This window comes from Aquarana catesbeiana, linkage group LG03 (genome assembly GCF_042186555.1).
Source record: "Aquarana catesbeiana isolate 2022-GZ linkage group LG03, ASM4218655v1, whole genome shotgun sequence".
In the NCBI taxonomy this organism is placed as follows: domain Eukaryota; kingdom Metazoa; phylum Chordata; class Amphibia; order Anura; family Ranidae; genus Aquarana; species Aquarana catesbeiana.
In genome coordinates this window covers 494,760,176-494,779,615 of record NC_133326.1, presented here as the reverse complement: position 1 = coordinate 494,779,615, position 19,440 = coordinate 494,760,176, and the positions used below count along the sequence as shown (strand labels likewise).

Here is a 19,440-nt window from a genome sequence, read left to right as displayed (position 1 = left end):
TGAACATGCCCGCATGAGTGCCCCGAGGGAGAGTGGCTCTCCAACAGGGCACTCAAGATAAGGAGGAGCCATGAGCGCCGCTGAGGGACCCCAGAAGAGGAGGATCGGGGCCACTCTGTGCACAACCAACTGCACAGAGGAGGTATGACATGTTTGTTTAAAAAATACAAAAAACAAAAAAACTAACATTTAGTTATCCTTTAAGCACTTTAAGCCACAGACCCAGTTAATCAATGTTATTAGCATTTTTAAAAGAAAGACAACAATGTCAGCCTCCATAGCCCTCTTTAGAGGTTTATTGTAAAATAAATTTGTCACATGCTATAGATTACAACCAGGGTAGAAATAAATCGATGATTTTTAAAAATAATCAGATTTTTTTGATCTGAACTACTTCAATACAGGGCACTTGCACCCCCTTCCTGCCCAAGCCAATTATTAGCTTTCAGCACTGTCGAGGTTTAAATGACAATTGCACGGTTATGCTACACTGTACCCAAACAGAATTTTTATCAGTTTGTTCCCACAAATAGAGCTTTCTTTTGGTGGTATTTGATCACCTCTGCGTTTTTTTTTATTTTTTGCTAAACAAATAAAAAAAAACCTAAAATTTTGAAAAAAAAAAACGTTTTTTTTTCTTTTCTTTCTCTTACAAAACTTTGTAAATAAGTAAGTTTTCTCCTTCCACTGATGGGCACTGATAAGGCGGCACTGACGGGCACTGATAAGGCGGCACCAATGAGGTGGCACTGATGGGCACTGATAGGCAGCACTGATGAACAGTGGTAGGTGGCACTAATATACAGCACTGATAGGCATTGATAGGCGGCACTGATGGGCACTTATGGGTGGCACTGATAGGCTGCACTGATGGGTACTTATGGGTGGCACTGATAGGCGACACTGCTGGGCACTGATGTGTGGCACTGATGTGTGGCACTGATAGATGGCATTGATAGGCATCACTGATGGCACTGGCAGGCATTGGGGATGGGCACTGGCAGCTGCCTGGGCACTGATTGGCAGCTGCCTGGTGGTCTAGGGTGGCATACCTGGTGGTCCAGTGTGGTGGCAATTTTTACTTAGATCTGTGTAGCGGTGTGTCAGAGTGACACACCTCACCACCACCCGCCGCGATGCTCGCCCCCAGGGGCGCGTGAGAGCGGTCGTTCTGGAGGGCTGTCATATGACATCCACCCAGAGCGAGAGCCATGCCGCCCAGCCGTCCTTTGACGGCCGGCGGGCGGGTAGTAATTAAATAGATTTTTTTTTTTACATTTTTTTTTTTTTAAATGTATTTTAATAAAATGCTTTTGGAGTAAAAATCCATCTAAAGATGGATTTCTATTTAAGATACATTCATAATTTAGTTTATTCAGCATAAAATGGAGCTTAGTTATGTAGCATGAGGCTGTATATTCTGCAATATTAACATTTTTGGTAAACTCATTCAATGAATCCAAGCTCTGCAAGCTGAGATAACATGCACAGCATTGATGCATTCACACAGTGCCACAGTAACCATGAGATAAACCAAAATTCAGGAATATTCCTTTATCCCATTGTTTTGAAAATCTATGTACACTACAATCTGTATGACCCCAGAAGATGAGGTTTGGGGCCACACTGCAAAACAAACTGCACAGTGGAGGTAAGTATGATATGTTTGTTATTTAAAAAAACAAAAACAAAAAACAAAAACGAAAGTTTACAATCAGTTTAAATCAAATCTACCCTGATGCCAACTGCTAGGACGGTTCCACATCTCTGTCCTAATGATGCTGTTTCATGAGATCACAGCATTTCTTTTATTTAGGGTACAGGTCATGCACAGAAATGCAAAAAAGGGTATTAGCTATGGTAATTGTGGTCATGAGTGGGTGGTTCCATGATTACGGACAGGACTGCCCAGAAAGTAGTTGTGTTTTGGGCAGGACCACCTGGAAAGTGGACGTGATCTGCGCTGGGTGGGTGTATCAACTGTGGCCCATGACCGGGGGTGACAGTGTCCCAGGCACAGGGATGAAGATATTGGCAAGTATGTTGTCATGACAAAAATATGTAGACTAAAACTGCTGACCTTTTTTAGAATGCTAGTTGACAGGCTGTTAGCTGGCCCACCAGCTTTTGTATTTTCAGTCTCTAATACAGAAGTATGATCGGGAGAGTTGGAGAAAAAAAAAGTCCTGGTCTATATACTTGTAGCAGGTTAGTGACTTAAAGAACTGACACAACAGTGTCCACATGATGGGCAACTGGCAGTTTTAAGAGGAAGTCCACAATGGCTGCCTCCATGTTCCTCCTATCAAAGGTTAACAAAGCAGGGTGATCAGGTTGCAAGGGACTACTATAGGTACATTTCAGAAGTCAATTTAGTACCTTTTTCAGTGGATAGCAATGTGTAATAAATCAATATTTTTTTTTCTATACATTTGCCTAGCTTTCTTCTTAAAACATTTTTTTTTCTTCTGTGAAGTTCCTGTTTGCCTGAATTTCAAATAGCCAATATTTCCTAAGTGGCCATGTTGTCATTTGACGGTTAATTGAATATCTGAACATCAAATAGCGACGCAAATCGGCTCTTTAGTCATTGCTGCCCATAACATTATTTTCCCTTTAATCACAACTAAAGAACACGCTACAAAAGGGAGGAAGAGACTTTCTTCTCGGTCACCGAATCAGCGTGGTATAATTGCAAAGTGATTTCGAGATATTTTGCTGCGTTTTCTCTAAGGTGATGGATGAGCAGCAGGTTGGAAGAACAAAGAGCTTCATTACACTTGCTGAAATGTTTGTTTATATAAAAGTGCATATTTTTTTTAATAGTCTGCCAGGCTTGATTTAATTCAACACAGAAATAAGACGTTTAAATTACTCCTTAAAAAAATTTAATATGGGGGTCTGTTTACAAACTGACCATGAAATAATAAAGCAATCCTCTCCTGGCAGACTCATGAAGAAAAACAGCGAGATCTTTTTTTATTAAGATGGGAACAAAATTGCTCAGGTGTTTTTGTTTTTTTTGTTTGTTTGTTTTTTTTTTTTTTTTGAAAAAAAAAGTGCACATAAAACTGGCAAAGAAATGGAACTGTGTGAATGGGCCCATAGTATACTATACAAATACGTTCAGACCAGTATACATCAGTGGTAGGACGCTGGGGGCTACACTTATCTTTTACAGGAAATGTCCAGATTTTTAACCTTTCAGTAATACAGATTTTTCAGATTTTTTGCCAGACCTGGCTAGCTGCTTTGATATGAGACAAAGACATCCCAAGGCCGCACATTCTCATGGTACAAAGAATGCTATTATTTTTCCCCAAAAAAGCTTTTGCCTAAGTGCTTCCTTGTTGTTCCATATGCCAAGCATGCATATTTACCGAATACAAAAATGTATGTTTGTAGACCATTGTAAGTCAGACCCCTGCTTTCTCCAATGCATGGCTGTTGGAGGTCTGCATGCACCGAGGAGTTGATGAAGCAGAGCAATTCTCACAACTTTAAGCATAGAGTGGTAAATACTTCTTGGGAAGCTTCTGAGCTAAACACCACCACCACCACCACAGAAAAACTTCAGTCCCCTTTAGCTTTGAAAAATTGTCCCCCCTCTCCCACACTGGTGCCACCATCTTTGTTACTCCGTCCACTCCGTGAGGCTCTAGTTTCTTTTGCTTTTTTTTTTTTTTTACTAGTGTCCTTAGGCGGTGTACGCCTTAGAGAAGACTTTCCAACAATTTTTTTTCACCAAATTAATTTACCTCCTTAAATGAACACTTCCATCATGATTTGACTGCCTACTGCCTTTGTGGTTCTCCAGCAGCACTGGAAGGCACATCTATCCACATGCGTAGGTTTTCCACCCATTCCCATATATGTCAAGGTTTGTGACTTCCATACCTGCTTCGTCTGCGCATATTCCTGGAAACACACGTGTGCAGAATTGTTCCGCAGGGCTCTGCTGGGACTCGAAGCCCTGCAGCATATATGAGCACATGCAGAAAATAAAATCCAAATGTGAGATGGAGAAGGGATAGAAAGCAAGTTTTTATTTAGAGTGAGAGGTCCACTTTAAACTGACTGAATATTTGAATTTGATGTGTTTTATCTAGGTCAAGTAGAAAGGTAATGTGTCTGCAGGTGAAAACAAAAACACTTTTTTTTTTTTTTTTTTTCCCTAATTATCGTAAATAGCAGTATTGATTTTCTGCCTTTTTTTCCTCTGTCTAGCACCAGATCGACAAGGTTGTGACCCTCATATTCGTTTTCCTGTGCCTCCTAACACCAAGCATTGGATTGCGCTTCTACAGCGTGGGAACTGTACCTTTAAAGAAAAGATTCTTCGAGCCGCATCCCACAATGCTACAGCTGTGGTCATCTACAACAATAATTCTAATGAAGATACTGTGACCATGACACATCCAGGTATATTGAGATTATTAATGCATGCTTGGTAAGCCTAAAAGTAGATATTGATGACTTAACACTATAGGATGTTGGTTCCTTTCCTTTATGGTAACACGGTATGTATATTTTATGTATCAGTCCTGCAACATGCAAAAGGACCATGGAAAGCCTGACGTTTACTGACAACAATAAGTGAGGAGACATCACCATCCACTTACATTTATGCAACAGAACAGTCTTCTTTTTGACATTGCCAATGGTTAAGATATTTGATTCTTTTCTCTCTTAAAGAGACCTTTATGTCAAATCTCTGTAAAACATATCTCCTGACCCACTTGTGCTCAATATCCCAGCACCCCCTGCTTCTTCTCTTTTGTTTCAGCAAAATAACCAACATAACTTACACGGGGTTGATTATATGACCCTCAGTCATATAACAATTTTTGGGCATTGCAAACAGTCTCAGGCCTGAACACTGCAACATGGGAGGGGGTCACATGCACCCTCATACCTGAAAGCACTGGGTATTTTGTGGTGGCTACGATAGAGAAAGTAGCAGTGAGGAGGTGCTACAAAGGTAAGTAAAAGTGGGTCTAGGGCAGTGATGGCGAACCTTGGCACCCCAGATGTTTTAGAACTACATTTCCCATAATGCTCACCTACGCTGCAGAGGGCATGAACATCATGGGAAATGTAGTTCCAACACATCTGGGGTGCCAAGGTTCGCCATCACTGGTCTAGGGGGTGGACTAGCATGAGACATGTATCTGCCTTGGCTAGTACAAGTGGCAGAGTATCTAAAAATAAATAAATAAAGGGGGGGGAGGAGTGCTGGCATAGTGACAGAGATTTGCCCTAGCTTATTTCCGGGCGATCTGTTTGTTTACAAGTGGCTTTGTGAAGCCATTTTTTGTTTGGAAGGCAGGGGGTTTCCATAACTGTGGATCTTCCATTTACCCCATGCAAGGCCTGACTCATATCTGATCCTCTGTAACAATTGTTGAATTTGGTGCTAGGATGGGGTCCTGAGATATCTATAGACATGTAAAGATTATTACACATTTTCCAACTAATTTTAAAAATTACTATGAGCAATGGTGAGTGATTTTCACAGTCAAAAGCACTAGTCATCCTTCCCTATAGTAGTCAGAGCCAGCTTGAGTTTCAGATCAGCCCAACACATTAGGAACACAACTGGACTTATTATGGCCCATTTAAGGTCTATAACAGGGTTATGCAATTAGCGGACCTTTAGTTTTTGCAAAACTACAAGTCCCATCATGCCTCTGCCTCTGGGTGTCATGCTTGTGGCTGTCAGAGTCTTGCGATGCCTCATGGGACTTGTAGTTCTGAAACAGCTGGAGGTCCGCTAATTGCATATCCCTGCTCTATAACATCAGGCTGCCTGCTATAGGATCGTCTTTGACAGCAGCTGCCAAGTTTTGCTGTTTGTCCTCCCCTTTTTTTTTTTTTTTTTTTTTTTTTTTTTAGTTGTTGTGATAATCTTATCACAGAGTTACCAGCTGTCATGATGCAATGCTGAACTCCAGGCAGATTTTAAAGGCTTCAGTATCGCTCTGTATTACCGAATAAATGGATTACACTTTTTTTTTAAACGTAAGAACAGGATTTGACATATCAGCTTATTGCAGTCCCCCTCCAGCAGGAGTGCTCAACTTGAGCCCTCTGATGTGGCCTGTAACCTCAAACAAGGGAAGCGCATGCCTGGGGTCGGAAACCCATTGATCTCGATCTGGGCTTGCTGACCCACCATCCCAAAGTATCAGTACAGTTAGCCAGCGCCGGCAGCAGAGGAAGCAGGTGGCCACAGAGGGAGCAGGAACCGCATAAGACAATGCTTCCTCTGTAGCGCCAGCTGCTGTCCCAGGCGGAGTGCTACAAAATACACTCCACCTCTAATCCTTTATAGCAGCCTGGAGAGAAATGCCAGCAGCAGCTGCAAGAGAAATAATAATAAACATCACGTACACTGGGCATAATAGCTTTTGCAATGTGCATATTCGCACCTATAAAAGGGATAACAACTATTAGGCTACTTTTACACTGATCTGTGGGTGCAGCACTGCAGGTTCCTGCAGGTTAGCTGCACTGAATCATAGTCTTCTATTATATTCTGTGTGTTTGGTGTGCTTTCTGAAAGCGCACTTCACCCGCAAGATCTAATAGAAGTCTATTTCAAAAAGTCTATTTCAAAGCGCAGCTAACCCGCTGGAAAGCCACTTTCCAGCGGGTTAGCTGCACCAGCTGCACCACCTTTGTAAAAAGTGAACCAAGACCGTGTTTCACACAAGTTTCATGTACGATTTCTTTTTGTGAACGGTGGGTAAACATCTGGGAAATGATGACCCTGATTGTTGTTTAAAATCTAATTCTGGTATTCATAATAAAAAAATTGAAATTCTGAACCCATTCATTTTATTGTGGTCCGGGACCGGTTACTGAATCACTTAAAGTGGATGTACACCCTTACATATACCCAGTCAAGTGAACAGCTTCAGATGATACACAGAGATGAAACAAATCTCCCTACATAGGTTTTACATGTATATCTGCTGTCTTCAAATTGCTATATTCTTTAGAAAGTGAACATCCTGTTAGAGATTTTCTCTTTGTGTTCAGCAATGGGAGTGGATTATTGCCAAGACAGCTGATTGGAGGAAAGGCACATACCCCCACATAGGCAAAGGAAGGTAGGAATGTCCAGAGCTGTGCTGTGACAAGACAAGCTCTCTGCTAATCGCACATTTCAGGCTGGTTTTATCTCTGTTGAGGGGGAGCTTGTCAGAAGTTCTCATGCTGATGACAGAGGAACAGAGCAGCAGAAACACACGGGACTTGGTGCTTTGGAGAGAGATAATAAAACACTAGAGATAGATGTGCCCAGGTCAAATTTCATGAATCAGGTTTACATTGACTTTAAAGTAATATTAAAGGCAATTTTTTTTTATACTTCTGGCCCCTCCCTCCTGTCGAGTGCCCCCAGAGCAAGCAGCTTGCAATGGGGGCACCCAAACAGACTTGCTCCCAAGCTGCTACTCTGCCTGTCCATTCAGACACGGAGCCGTGGTTTCCCGGCCCATCCCCCTCTTTCTCCTAATTGGCTCACTGGCTGTGATTGACAGCAAATGGCTCCCGCTGCTGTCTCAGCCAATGAGGGAGAAACCCCAAAGAGACAATGCTCTTGTGCACATCGCTGGATCAAAAGGGGGGGGGTCAGGTAAGTATTACGGGGGGCTGCTGCACACGGAAGGTTTTTTACTTTCATGTATAGAATGCATGAAGGTAAAAACCTTCAGCCTTTAGAACCTCTTTAATGGCCCTCGCTTTTCCAAAGGTTGAGTATCCCTGCCCTACAGAAATGCTGAGAGAAGGAGAGGCAGCACTGGCAGGAGTCAGTCAGTTGTGCTGATGGACTAAAACAATATGCTCAAAGTAGGAGGGAGCAGAATGTCAGCTTCATCAATCTGATGCTTCTCCTTTTACTGTCCAGGCACAGGCTGGGGAGGAACAAGACCTGTCAATGTTTATTAACTGCAGCAGAGGACAATTGGGGCCTGACGGACAGGGCTGTGCTGTGTGGCAAATCTGCGTAAATCTGTGGCTGGATGGACAAAAAGATAAATCCTTTGGCACGTTAAACTCTTATTTATGCTGCACATCTGTGCATTTAGCGGTTTGCCTGAGGCCCAGCTTTAAAGGGAATATATATTCTTATATAAGAGATTAGGAAATAATTTTATCAATGGAATGTTTCTCTACCCTTTTATCTAATATATATCTACATATGATTTGTGATTTATATGTGCACATGGGGGAGCAACCATATTTTCTCATTATATTACTAAGATTCTACTTCCTGCTTTGCAGTTTGTTGTGCTTTAATTCTTCCTAATCCCTTCACGCCTAAGGCCCCTTTCACACTTGTGCGACTTGGGACTGCATAGTTGCATGACAAGTCCGTACCCCATGATTTCCAACGAATACCATTCATATCTGTGCGACTTTAAATTAGTCCCTGTACTGCTTTGGTCTGACATTGATGCGAGTTGACGTCCATAGACCTCAAGTTTACACAGGCGTTCCCAAAATCGCGGCCGCGAAATCTCGCAACTTTCAAGTCACGGCAGTGTGAAAGGGGCCTTAGCCTTTTTCTGATACTTGTTGCTTACAAGTTAAAATCAGTATTTTTTGCTAGAAAATGACCTGGAACCCCCAAACATTAGATAGATAGATAGATAGATATATCACTTAGAGATAAAAATTGCGGTCGTTTCAATATTTTATGTCACACTGCATTTGAGCAGTGATCTTTCAAACGCAATTTTTTTTGAAAAAATAAACTTTTTATGAATTAAAAAAAAAAAAAAAAAACAGTAAAGTTAGCCAAATTTTTTGTGTAATGTGAAAGATGATGCTATGCTGAGTAAATAGATACCAAACATGTCATGGTTTAAAATTGCGCACACTCGTGGAATGGCGACAAACTACGGTACTTAAAAATCTCCATAGGTGATGCTTTAAAAAATGTTAACGGTTACCTGTTTAGAGTTAAGCCTCGGATACACGTTACGATTGTTGGCAGGAGATTGTCTGTTGACAGACTGTTGTCCTAAAATCTTACCGTTGGTACTCTCCTTTTGACAATTGTTGTCCAACTTTCGGCCAACAAATGTTGGATGACAGGCTAGTAAATTTTCGGCGGACAACGGTTTAATGTCAGATTTTCTGATGGTCAGTACACAAATCCGTCACACAAAAGGTACAAACATGCATGCTTGGAATCAGTGCTCACTAAACACGAAATTAGCAGAAGGGGCCCAAAGGGTGACGCTCAAGAGCTGAAATTCCTCGTAGTACGTCACTACGTTCGTGTTTGTTGCATGACAATTGTGTACTATTAGTATGCAAGACAAGATCCTGGCACACGCCCTTAAGACAAAAATCAGACGCTCGGTTGGCCAACAATCGTATTGTGTGTACGAGGCTTTACAGAGGAGGCCTAGTGCTAGAATTATTGCTCTCAACACTCGCAGCGTTCTAAAATTTATTGTACTAACACACAGTGACTGCTTTAGATGCAGTCACTGTTCGGCTGACAATTTTCCACCCAGCTTAGTTATTTTTTTAAATGTATTTTTGTCTAGCCGGGTAGTGCTTGCAGGGCCTCCTACAGTTCACATGTTTGCAAATTCAGCATGAATTTGCTGAAACATGGGCTGTCTATGCCCAGCCTTACAATGCAAGCCTGTAATACAGCTGTCCCATTGAATACAGTCTTCTCAAAAGCTCCAAGAATATCCTAATATTGGAGAATGCTTACAAAGTGTTGTACTGATGGTACTATACGCCGCCTAGGCTGGCACAATTTATTCCTTATTCTCCTCTTTGCTTCCGCGGATGTTCTCAGGAAGGCACCATGGCACACATTTGCTGGTCTTCTCCTAAGGTATGCAGACTATGGGTTACAGCAGGGGTCTCCAAACTGACTGCCTCATGGAAAGTGTAGTCCCGTGATAACTGCAGGGCCATAGTTTGGAGATCCCTGGGTTAGAGTATATACCCTTCTCCGTAACTTACTCCAGACCGACATCAAAAGGAACCCTTACCAAACCTATTGCAGAACTGCTCCGCCTGGAATGCCAGTTGGCCTTGCATCTTTTTACTGCAACTAAGATGACCATAGAGAGGGCTTGGAAAACTCCTCTACTCAGCTTTGAAGCAGTTAAGAATCGTATGAACGATATCATGGTAAACGAGAAGCTGACCGCTTTAGCCTCAGATACACACAAGAAATGTCTTGGTGTCTGGCAACCAACCTTCCAGATTTGATAACAAGCTTCTTTCAATTTAGCTACTGTCCGGCGCACACCCCGTGGGACTCCTCTTTTCTTTCTTTTCCTCCTGGCTCTCTTTTTTTTTTTCCTCCTTTTTTTCTTTCTATTTTTCAGTTTTCGCTCCAGTTTTTCTTTTTGTGCATGTTTACTTACAGGCTTAATGTACACGGGACGTTTTTACAACCTCTCCTGAGCGATTTAACTTGACAGCTAGTAACCAACTATTAAAACGTCCGTTTTGCTGCGTTTACATGTCACGTTTAGCGGCGTTTTGCTGCGTTTGTGTTTAGAAGTGTTTGAAAAAAAATTAGCCAAAGATGAAAAACGCCTGTAAACAAAACGCGGCTAAATGCGAGTTACCGCGTTTAGCGATTGAAATGCCTCTAAACTCAGCGTCTGAACTCATTTTTTTGCTTTCCAAAAAAGGGCTCTAAACACAACTGCCTAGAAACGACTAGAAAGGACCCTGTGTACATGTACTGATAAGATGACAGAGGAGAGTTCAGGCGCAGTTGAAAAAAATGCCCAACTGCTCCTAAACGTCTGTTTAGCATGCAGCAATGTACATGAGGCCTTAATTCCACCAGTCTTTAGGGCATGGCTTAGGTGTGGATGGTTACAGTGATCGCATCCTCCTAAAAATATATCGTATACTTGCCCATACGGACATCCAATGTTAACATGTTTAAAAGTTTTGCGATCCCTAACATTATGCCCGGATGTCTCTGCTTTAGTTCATCACGCGATACAACCCAGAATCTCAAGACCTCTCAACCAGGGACTTATGGACTACGATAAATTGAACTTGGAAGTTATAGAATTTTCTTGTTTTATCCCTTTTGTGGGATTTTTCTAGTTTTTCCATATATAATGTAACCATCTCATTGTTAACCTAATCTGTCTGAATTATTTTTCAAATAAAACCCTTTGTAAAAGAATACAGTCCCCTGTATGGGTGATTTCCTATCTTAACAGTTGCTAAGCAGTGAGACAGCATGACTGTGGTGGATAATCTGCTTTTCCTCTAGGGCCTTTTCTACAAATCTCCTACATTTAAATCAAAAATAAGAAAGAGGAAGCATGTAAAAACTCACATCAGCAATTACTGCAACAATAATAACTCAACCTTTATGATCCCTGAAATTGTATTACATTTGTTCCTTTATTCAACAATTTTTCTTTGTATTTCCCCTGCTGATTTGCACCAGGTCGGCATTGACTTGAATGGGAGCTACTGTCCTCTGTTACACCGTGTTGAAGAATGCTATCAACGTCCACAGACTTCCAACTCGTGAGACAGGAGTATAGTGAAGCTGGCCATACACATTATTATTTTAGCGGACATTAAATAGCATGAATGGATGAATCTCCCACTGCTGATTCTTGTATTTTGACAGCCGGCACCTGCAGCTGTCAGATTACTTGAACAATGGATATCATCTGATTAGCTGCAGTCACTGTTTGGTCAAATTTTTCCACCTGCTTTTTTGATTCAATAGAATATTTTAAATGAGAAAACAAGGAAAATGGCATAGACAGAAATTATGGGACTCTTAACCTAATATTTTTTTGCATAACCCTTAAAGGGAATCACCGCAAATAAGTTATTTTACTAGGTTTCAATGAGATATTTGCATCACCGATTTAGGTAGTTTTGCTCTCTCCACTTGAGCAAACGGTTTCAGCTGTTTCAGGTTTGAATGGTGCTTTCTCCAGACTGCATGTTTCAGCTCTTTTCATAGATGTTCAGTAGGATTCAGATTGGTCCTCGCAGAAGACCACTTCAGGATAGTCCAGTATTTTGTTCTTACCATTCTTGGGTATTTTTAGCTGTGTTTTTCGAGTCATTATCCTGTTGGTGGACCCTTGACCTGTAACAGAGACAGAGCATTCATACACTGTGCAGTATATATCGCTCCAGATTTCCTTGATAGTCTTGAAATTTCATTGTTCCCTGCACAGATTCATGGTACACCCATGCCAGACATTGCAAAGCAGCTCTTAAAACCTAACCAAGCCGCCTCCATGTTTCACAGTGGGTACATTGTATTTTTAAGCTTCATTCTTTTCATCTGCGAACCAAGAGCTGATGTGACTTGACAAAAAAGGTTTGGTTTTGTCTTGTGTCCAAAAGACATTCTCCCAGAAGCATTGTGGCTTGTGAATGTGCATTTTAGCTAACTCAAGAATGTTTTTTTTTTTTTCCTACTACAGTGAAGTCCTCCTGGGTCGTCCTCTATTTTTTTTTTTTTTTTTTTGAGCCCAAAAAGCGATGGATGCTGTGATCAGACACTAATGTATCTTGACTTTGGAGTTCAGCTTGTATCTCTTTGAAAGTTTTTATTTGGCCCATCATTCATGGTACACTCCCATGGACCTTAACCACTACAGGGCACTTTCTGCCCCTTCCTGCTCACACTTTGAATGACAATTGCTCAGTTATGCAACACTGTACCCAAACAAAATGTTTATTTTTTTCACAGAAATGGAGCTTTCTTTTGGTGGTATTTAATCACTACTGGGTTTTTCTTTGCGATATAAGTTTAAAAAAGTAAACATTTTGGAAAAAAAAAACAAACACTTTTTTTTAGTTTCTATTATAAAATTTTGCAAATAAGTAATTTTTGTTCATTAATTTGGGGCAAAATGTATACTCACTCCTACATATCTTTGGTAAAAAAACCCCCACATTATTATATATTATTTGGTCTGTGTGAAAGTTATAGAGTCTACAAGCTATGGTGCAAATCATTAAGAATTGATCACACTGGTACCGACGGCCTATCTACGGTAATTTCATGGAGGCCCTGAAATGTCAGGACAGTACAAATACCCCCAAAATGACCCCTTTTTGGAAAGTAGACAGTTCAGTGTATTTAGTAAAAGGGATGGCGAGGGTTTTTTTTTTTTTTTTAAGTTTTAACTTTTTTCCCACGATTTTTGAGAAAATGATGACGATTTTTTTTTTTTAACACAAAATTGTCATAACAAGTTATTTCTCACACACAGCATGTGCATACTTGCAATCACACCCCAAAATACATTCTGCTACTCCTCTTGAGTATGGCGATGCCATGTGTGAGACTTTTTCGCAGCCTGACCACATAGAGAGGTCCAACATGCAGGGAGCACCATCAGGTGTTCTAATTTCATTCCTACCTCTTACACTTTTTAAGGTCCTGGAGCACCAGGACAGTGGAATTACCCACAAAATTAATCCATTTTGGTAAGCAAACACCCCAACGTATATTCTATGGGGCATAATGAGTCTTTTGAACATGTCATTTTTTTTCCACGAGTTTTTGGAAATGTGGAAAGAAAATAAACGCTTTTTTTTTTTTTTTTTTTTTTTTAACACAAAGTTGTCAATTTATAAGATTTTTCTAACACATAGCACGTACATAGCAAAAATTACACCCCAAAATGCATTCTGCTACTCCTACTGAGTATGGCGATACCACATGTGTGAGACTTTTACACAGCCTGACCACATACAGTGGCCCAACATCCAAGGCATTCTAGGAGCATCAATTACACATCCAATTTCATTCCTACCTATCGCACTTTTGAAGGCTCTGGAGCACCAGGACAATGGAATTACCTACAAAATGACCCCATTTTGGAAAACAAACACCCCAACGTATATTTTATGAGGCATGGGCTGCAGATAGGTACTCAGGTACACTTATGGGCTGCAGATAGGTACTCTGATGGGCTGCAGATAGGTACTCGGGTACTCTAATGTGCTGCAGAGAGGTACTCTGCTACTCTGATGGGCTGGTGACAGGTACTCGGGTACTCTGATGGGCTGCAGATAGAGACTCTCATGGGCTGCAGATAGGTACTCAGGTACTCTAATGTGCTGCAGAGAGGTACTCTGATGGGCTGGTGACAGGTACTCGGGTACTCTGATGGGCTGCAGATAGGTACTTGGATAGTCTAGTGGGCTGCAGACAGGTACTCAGGTACTCTGGGTTGGAGACAGGTACTCTGGTACTCTGATGGTCTGCAGTACTCAGGTACTCTGATGGGCTGGAGACAGGTACTCGGGTATTCTGGGCTGGAGACAGGTACTCTGGGTTGGAGACTGGTACTCGGGTACTCTGATGGGCTGGAGACTGGTACTCGGGTACTCTGATGGGCTGGAGACAGGTACTCTTTATTTAGGGGCAATCAGTGTGTATTGATGTGTACTGTGATCGCTAACTAGCTATTACCACAATCTCCCCCTCACACACGATTGGTGTGTGATGAGGAGAACCCGATAACAGCTCGTTACCGCTGTTTGTTCAGATTTGTGACCGGCTGTGTTTGGACACAGCAGTTCACATGGTAAAGAGCCATTTTCATTGGCTCTTTACCCTGATCAGGAATGGGCTGTGTCAGAGTGACATGCCTCATCCTCGATCGCCCCCTGGGGGAGTGCACGAGTGGCATGCACGAAGACAGTGCATGTGACAGGCTGTGATTGAACACAGCCGGTCACGTGGTAAAGAGCCATTTTCATTGGCTCTTTACCTGATCAGGAATGGGCTGTGCCCCCGGCGGACGCCATATGACGCCCACCCGGAGGAAGAGACTGTTTCTGCCGGTGTAATTTCCCTATACGCCGGTAGGGAAGTGGTTAAACTTCTTAACCACTCGCTGACCAGGCCTTTTCTGGAACTTTTTGTTTACAAGTTTAAATTTAGTATTTTTTGCTAGAAAATAACTTAGAACCCCCAAACTATATATATATATATATATATATATATATATATATATATATATATATATATATTAATATTAGCAGAGACCCTAGAGAATAAAATGCTGATCGTTGCAATATTTTATGTCACACTGTTTTTGCGCAGCGTTCTTTCAAACGCAGTTTTTTTGGAAAAAATACCCTTTTTTGAATGAAAAAAAACAGTAAAGTTAGCCCAATTTATTTGTTTAATGTGAAAGATGATATTATGCCGAGTAAATAGATACCAAACATGTAATGCTTTAAAATTGCGCACGCTCGTGGAATGGCGACAAACACTTTAAAAATGTTTACAGGTTACCAGTTTAAAATTACAGAGGAGGTCTAGCGGTAGAATTATTGCTCTTGCAGTAACGATTGAACCTTTAGAAGTAGATTAGGCTACCACTGACAGATCCGTCACATCCATTAAGGACTAAAAATATGGCAGAATGCAGGCAAAGTAGTGACAAACACAACTTCTGCGTTTGTGTAAAAACAGAAACTACACAGTCAGGAAAAAAACTGCAGCCATAGCAGTCTTTATGTATTGACAATGTAATTTCAGTGAGAAAAAAAAGCCTTTTTGTACTAATTAATGCGTTCTGTGTGCCGCTAACAGTTTGAAAATAAATACAAATAAGAGCTCTATGTGGCTATTGTCCCTGGAATGGCTGTTAGACCGGCCATAAACGGTTAAAATCTCTACCAGTTCAGCAAGAACCGCCAGCGATTCGAACTGTTAGTGGGCAGGCTGAATGTACCAAGTTGATCGATCAACTTGGGTACAACTTGCTGGATTCACTTGCGATTATTGCTAGCGGCCGCTATAGTCATTTCCTGACTGTGTTAATAGGGGAATCGTGTGAATTTCTTTCCTGCAACCCGTGTTTACAGGAAAGAAATTAGCAGCATATATGGCCAGCCTAAATCGTGGGTCATTCACAAGCTCAACATGGCTTTTACTGGCTCCACGTTTTCCTAAAGTAAGGAAGCACAGGTGAACCCACTTGGATGTATGTGTCAGTTAAAACCTGTTAAACTTACACATGTATTAAAGAATTAAATAGCTCTGGCAATGTAAACTATTCAAAAGTTTTTGTTGGTACTGGAGTCATTTGTTAAATTTATAAGCAACGCCTTAGATAAATAATGGTTAAACCAGTACATGAAAGGCTACACATTGTACAGCCAAATGAAAAAGTAAATACAGCTGATTCAAATTGTTGACTTTTTCAACATATTTGAACAAACATTCATCGTTCATTGAAATGGTGCCTACAGATAAAGGTAATACTTGCATAAAAACACAAGAATTTGCATAGCCAATCATTTGTACAACAAAAATATCAATAGATGTAATGTATACTGTTGAAAAGTAAGTACACCAGTGCCATCAGAAGCTGGTATTGCCCTCTGCAGCACAAATTACTTCTTGTTGGCGTTTGGTGTAACTAATTGTTCACCAGTCTCTGGTATCGACTTGTTTGTGGGTTTTCTTTCACAAACTACCCTTCTAAAATTCCCCCATCGCATTTCAAGGCCTGTTGAAAACCATCCTTTTGTTGTTGGACCAATCCTTGCTAGTGTATTTTGTCATGTTGAAAGACCTACAGTGCGTTCATAAAGTATTCAGACCCACTTCACTTTTTTCAATTTTGTTATGTTACAGCCTGAAACTACAGTTGTTTCAATTAATTTTTTCTCATTAATCTACACTAGTACCCCATAATGTGAAAACAGAATTTTAGAAATGTGTACAAACAGGGGTGAAGATGCTGCGCTAAACCAAAAATATAAAAACTAAAAGCAGCTAACACACAAACAAACCAAGTCCACTGAGAAATTGTAAAAATAAGTGTAGCGCTAATATTAACCATTTGTACAATATGTGCATATATAAATGTGGATCAAAAACACATTCAGGTGCATAAGTGAAGTGAATGCATATAAATATATAAGAAGAGGACCAAGAGCCTATATATGAAATATGAGACGGCAAAATAAATTTTCTATATACTGAAAGTCCACATGTGAGGTGTCAAAAGATGGGAAGCTTTCTTCTTAATTTTCAATCAAAGGGAGAGTACCAAAAGGCATGAAGACCTTCAATAGGAAGAGGTAGGTACCCTTACCAGATCAGTAGGATGCACATACCATATGGCAGTGCGTCAAAAAGGCTTAGGGAAGATCTACCATGATATGATGTTGTCGGACTAGACGGTATCCTGTAAGTCACAGACTCCAATGGACACGAGGTGGAAGGTGGTCCCAGATGGAGATTTGAGGCTGTCACTCACAACACTCGTTTCCAGTAGAGGATGGTCCAGGGATAGTCATCAGTGCTCAAGCATTGGAGAAAGAAAAAGGGAACTCCACATGGTGCAGGTCATCCAAGATAGGATTTATTGGGGTAAAACGCCATACATTACAAAAATATAAAAGGTGATCACAATTAAAGATAAAAATGGCAATGTGGGACTTTTAGAAATGTCTGTGACTTTATTAAAAAAAAAAAAATGAAATAGCACATACACTTAAAGTGACACTAAAGGTTCAGTTTTAAAAAAAAAAAAATAACAAACATATCATACTTACCTTCACTGTGCAGCTCGTTTTGCACAGAGTGGCCCCAAACCTGCTCTTCTGGGGTCCCTCAGCGGCTCCTCCCCACACCTGATAACCCCCTGGGAGGTATACCTTGCTGGTGTGCTCCCAAGTCCAGCATTCAGTGTCCATAGAGGCCGAATGCAGGACTCGGCCCTGACCCCTGGCCCCCGCGTCATTGGATTTGATTGACAGCAGCGGGAGCCAATGGCTGCGCTGCTATCAATCTATCCAATCGAGAACCCCAGGCAGAGAGAGAGCGCGTCCCCGTGGGACAAGTTCGAGAGTCCAGGTAAATAAAATGGGGGGGCTGGGAGGCCGGTCACTGACCTGTGTTTTTTCACCTTTAATGCATAAGATGCATTAAGGTGAAAAAACACGAACCTTTACAACCCCTTTAAGTATTTAGACCCTGTACTTTGTTGAAGCAGCTTTGGCAGCAATTACAGATTTGAGTATTTATGGGTATGGCGCGAGAAGCTTTGCACACCGGGATTGAGAGATTTTTTTCCGTTTGTTCTTTGCAAATCCTCTCAAGCTCAGTCAGGTTGGGTGGAGATCATCGGTGGGTATCGTCAGTGGACAGCTATTTTCAGGTCTCTCCAGAGAAGTTCAATAGGGTTCAAGTCAGGGCTCTGGCTGGGCTTCTAGGACATTCACAGAGTTTTACCTAAGCCACTCCTGAGTTGTCTTGGCTGTGTTATTAAAATCGTCATGTTGAAAGGTGAACCTTCGGCCCAGTCTAAGGTCCTGAACACTGTGGAACAGGTTTTCATTCAGGCTATCTCTGTATTTTGCTCTATTCAGCTTCCCCTCAACCCTGACCAGTCTCCCAGTCCCTGCGGCTGAAAAACGCCACCACAGCATGATTCTGCCACCACCATGCTTCTCTGTTGGGATGTATTGGGTAGGTGATGAGTGGTGCCTGGTTTCCTCCAGACATAACATTTAGAATTGAGGTCAAACAGTTCAATCTTAGGTTTATCAAACTAGAGAATCTTGTTCCTCGGTCTGAGAGTCATTCAGGTGCTTTTTTTGCAAACTCCAAGTGGGCTTTCATGTGTTTTGCACTGAGGAGAGGCTTGGTTGTGGCAAACTTCTTCCATTTGAGAATAATGGAGGTCACTGTGCTCTTGGGAACCTTTCGTACAGCAGAAAATTTCTAAAATTCTGTTTTCATGTTGTCATTATGGGGTGCTGAGTGTAGATTAATGAGAAAAAAATGAATTTGAACAACTGTAGTATCAGGGTGCAAAATAACAAAATTGAAAAAAGTGAAGGGGGTTTCCAATACACTGTATTTTTGGGTCAGCTTTCAGACAGATGGTCTCCCGTTCCAGTCAAGTACGTTTTTATATAACGCAGAATTCAAAGTTGACTCAGTGGGGTTAATATATTAATGGCAAATAGGCTGTTAATTTTGCAAGGGGATTTGCTTCAGAGCTTGGTGAATGAGATGAAGCTCTGCTGACTTTCATCTTCCAATCGTGTGCAAACAAAAATGCAGATTTTTATTCTCCATGCATATGGTTGGGTATTCTTTGCCAGGTGAAACTTCACCATGTTCACTAAGCTTTGGGTTAAATCCCCTTGCAAAGTGAACGGCCTATTTGCCCCAATCATGGCAAGCTGCCTAGACCTTGGTTCAACAAAGCACCCCAAACTATAACAATTACACCATTATGCTTCACAGTTAATTTGAGGGTATTTTCTTAAAAAATTCTGTCTTTGGTCCGCACTAAACATGTCTGTTACATAGTAGGTGAGGTTGAAAAAAGACACAAGTCCATCAAGTCCAACCTGTGTGTGATTATATGTCAGTATTACATTGTATATCCCTGTATGTTG

The 19,440-nt window shown here is 41.3% G+C and overlaps 1 protein-coding gene across 3 annotated transcripts in view; it reads left to right on the top strand.

Moving 5' to 3' along the window:
- Positions 1-19,440, top strand: part of RNF130 (ring finger protein 130) — a 612,280-nt gene that overhangs the window by 135,221 nt on the left and 457,619 nt on the right. For all 3 annotated transcript variants that reach the window (XM_073621066.1, XM_073621067.1, XM_073621065.1), the window contains exon 2: positions 4,228-4,422. In XM_073621066.1, coding sequence (XP_073477167.1) covers positions 4,228-4,422 — 195 coding nt within the window. The remainder of the gene's footprint in view (positions 1-4,227; positions 4,423-19,440) is intronic.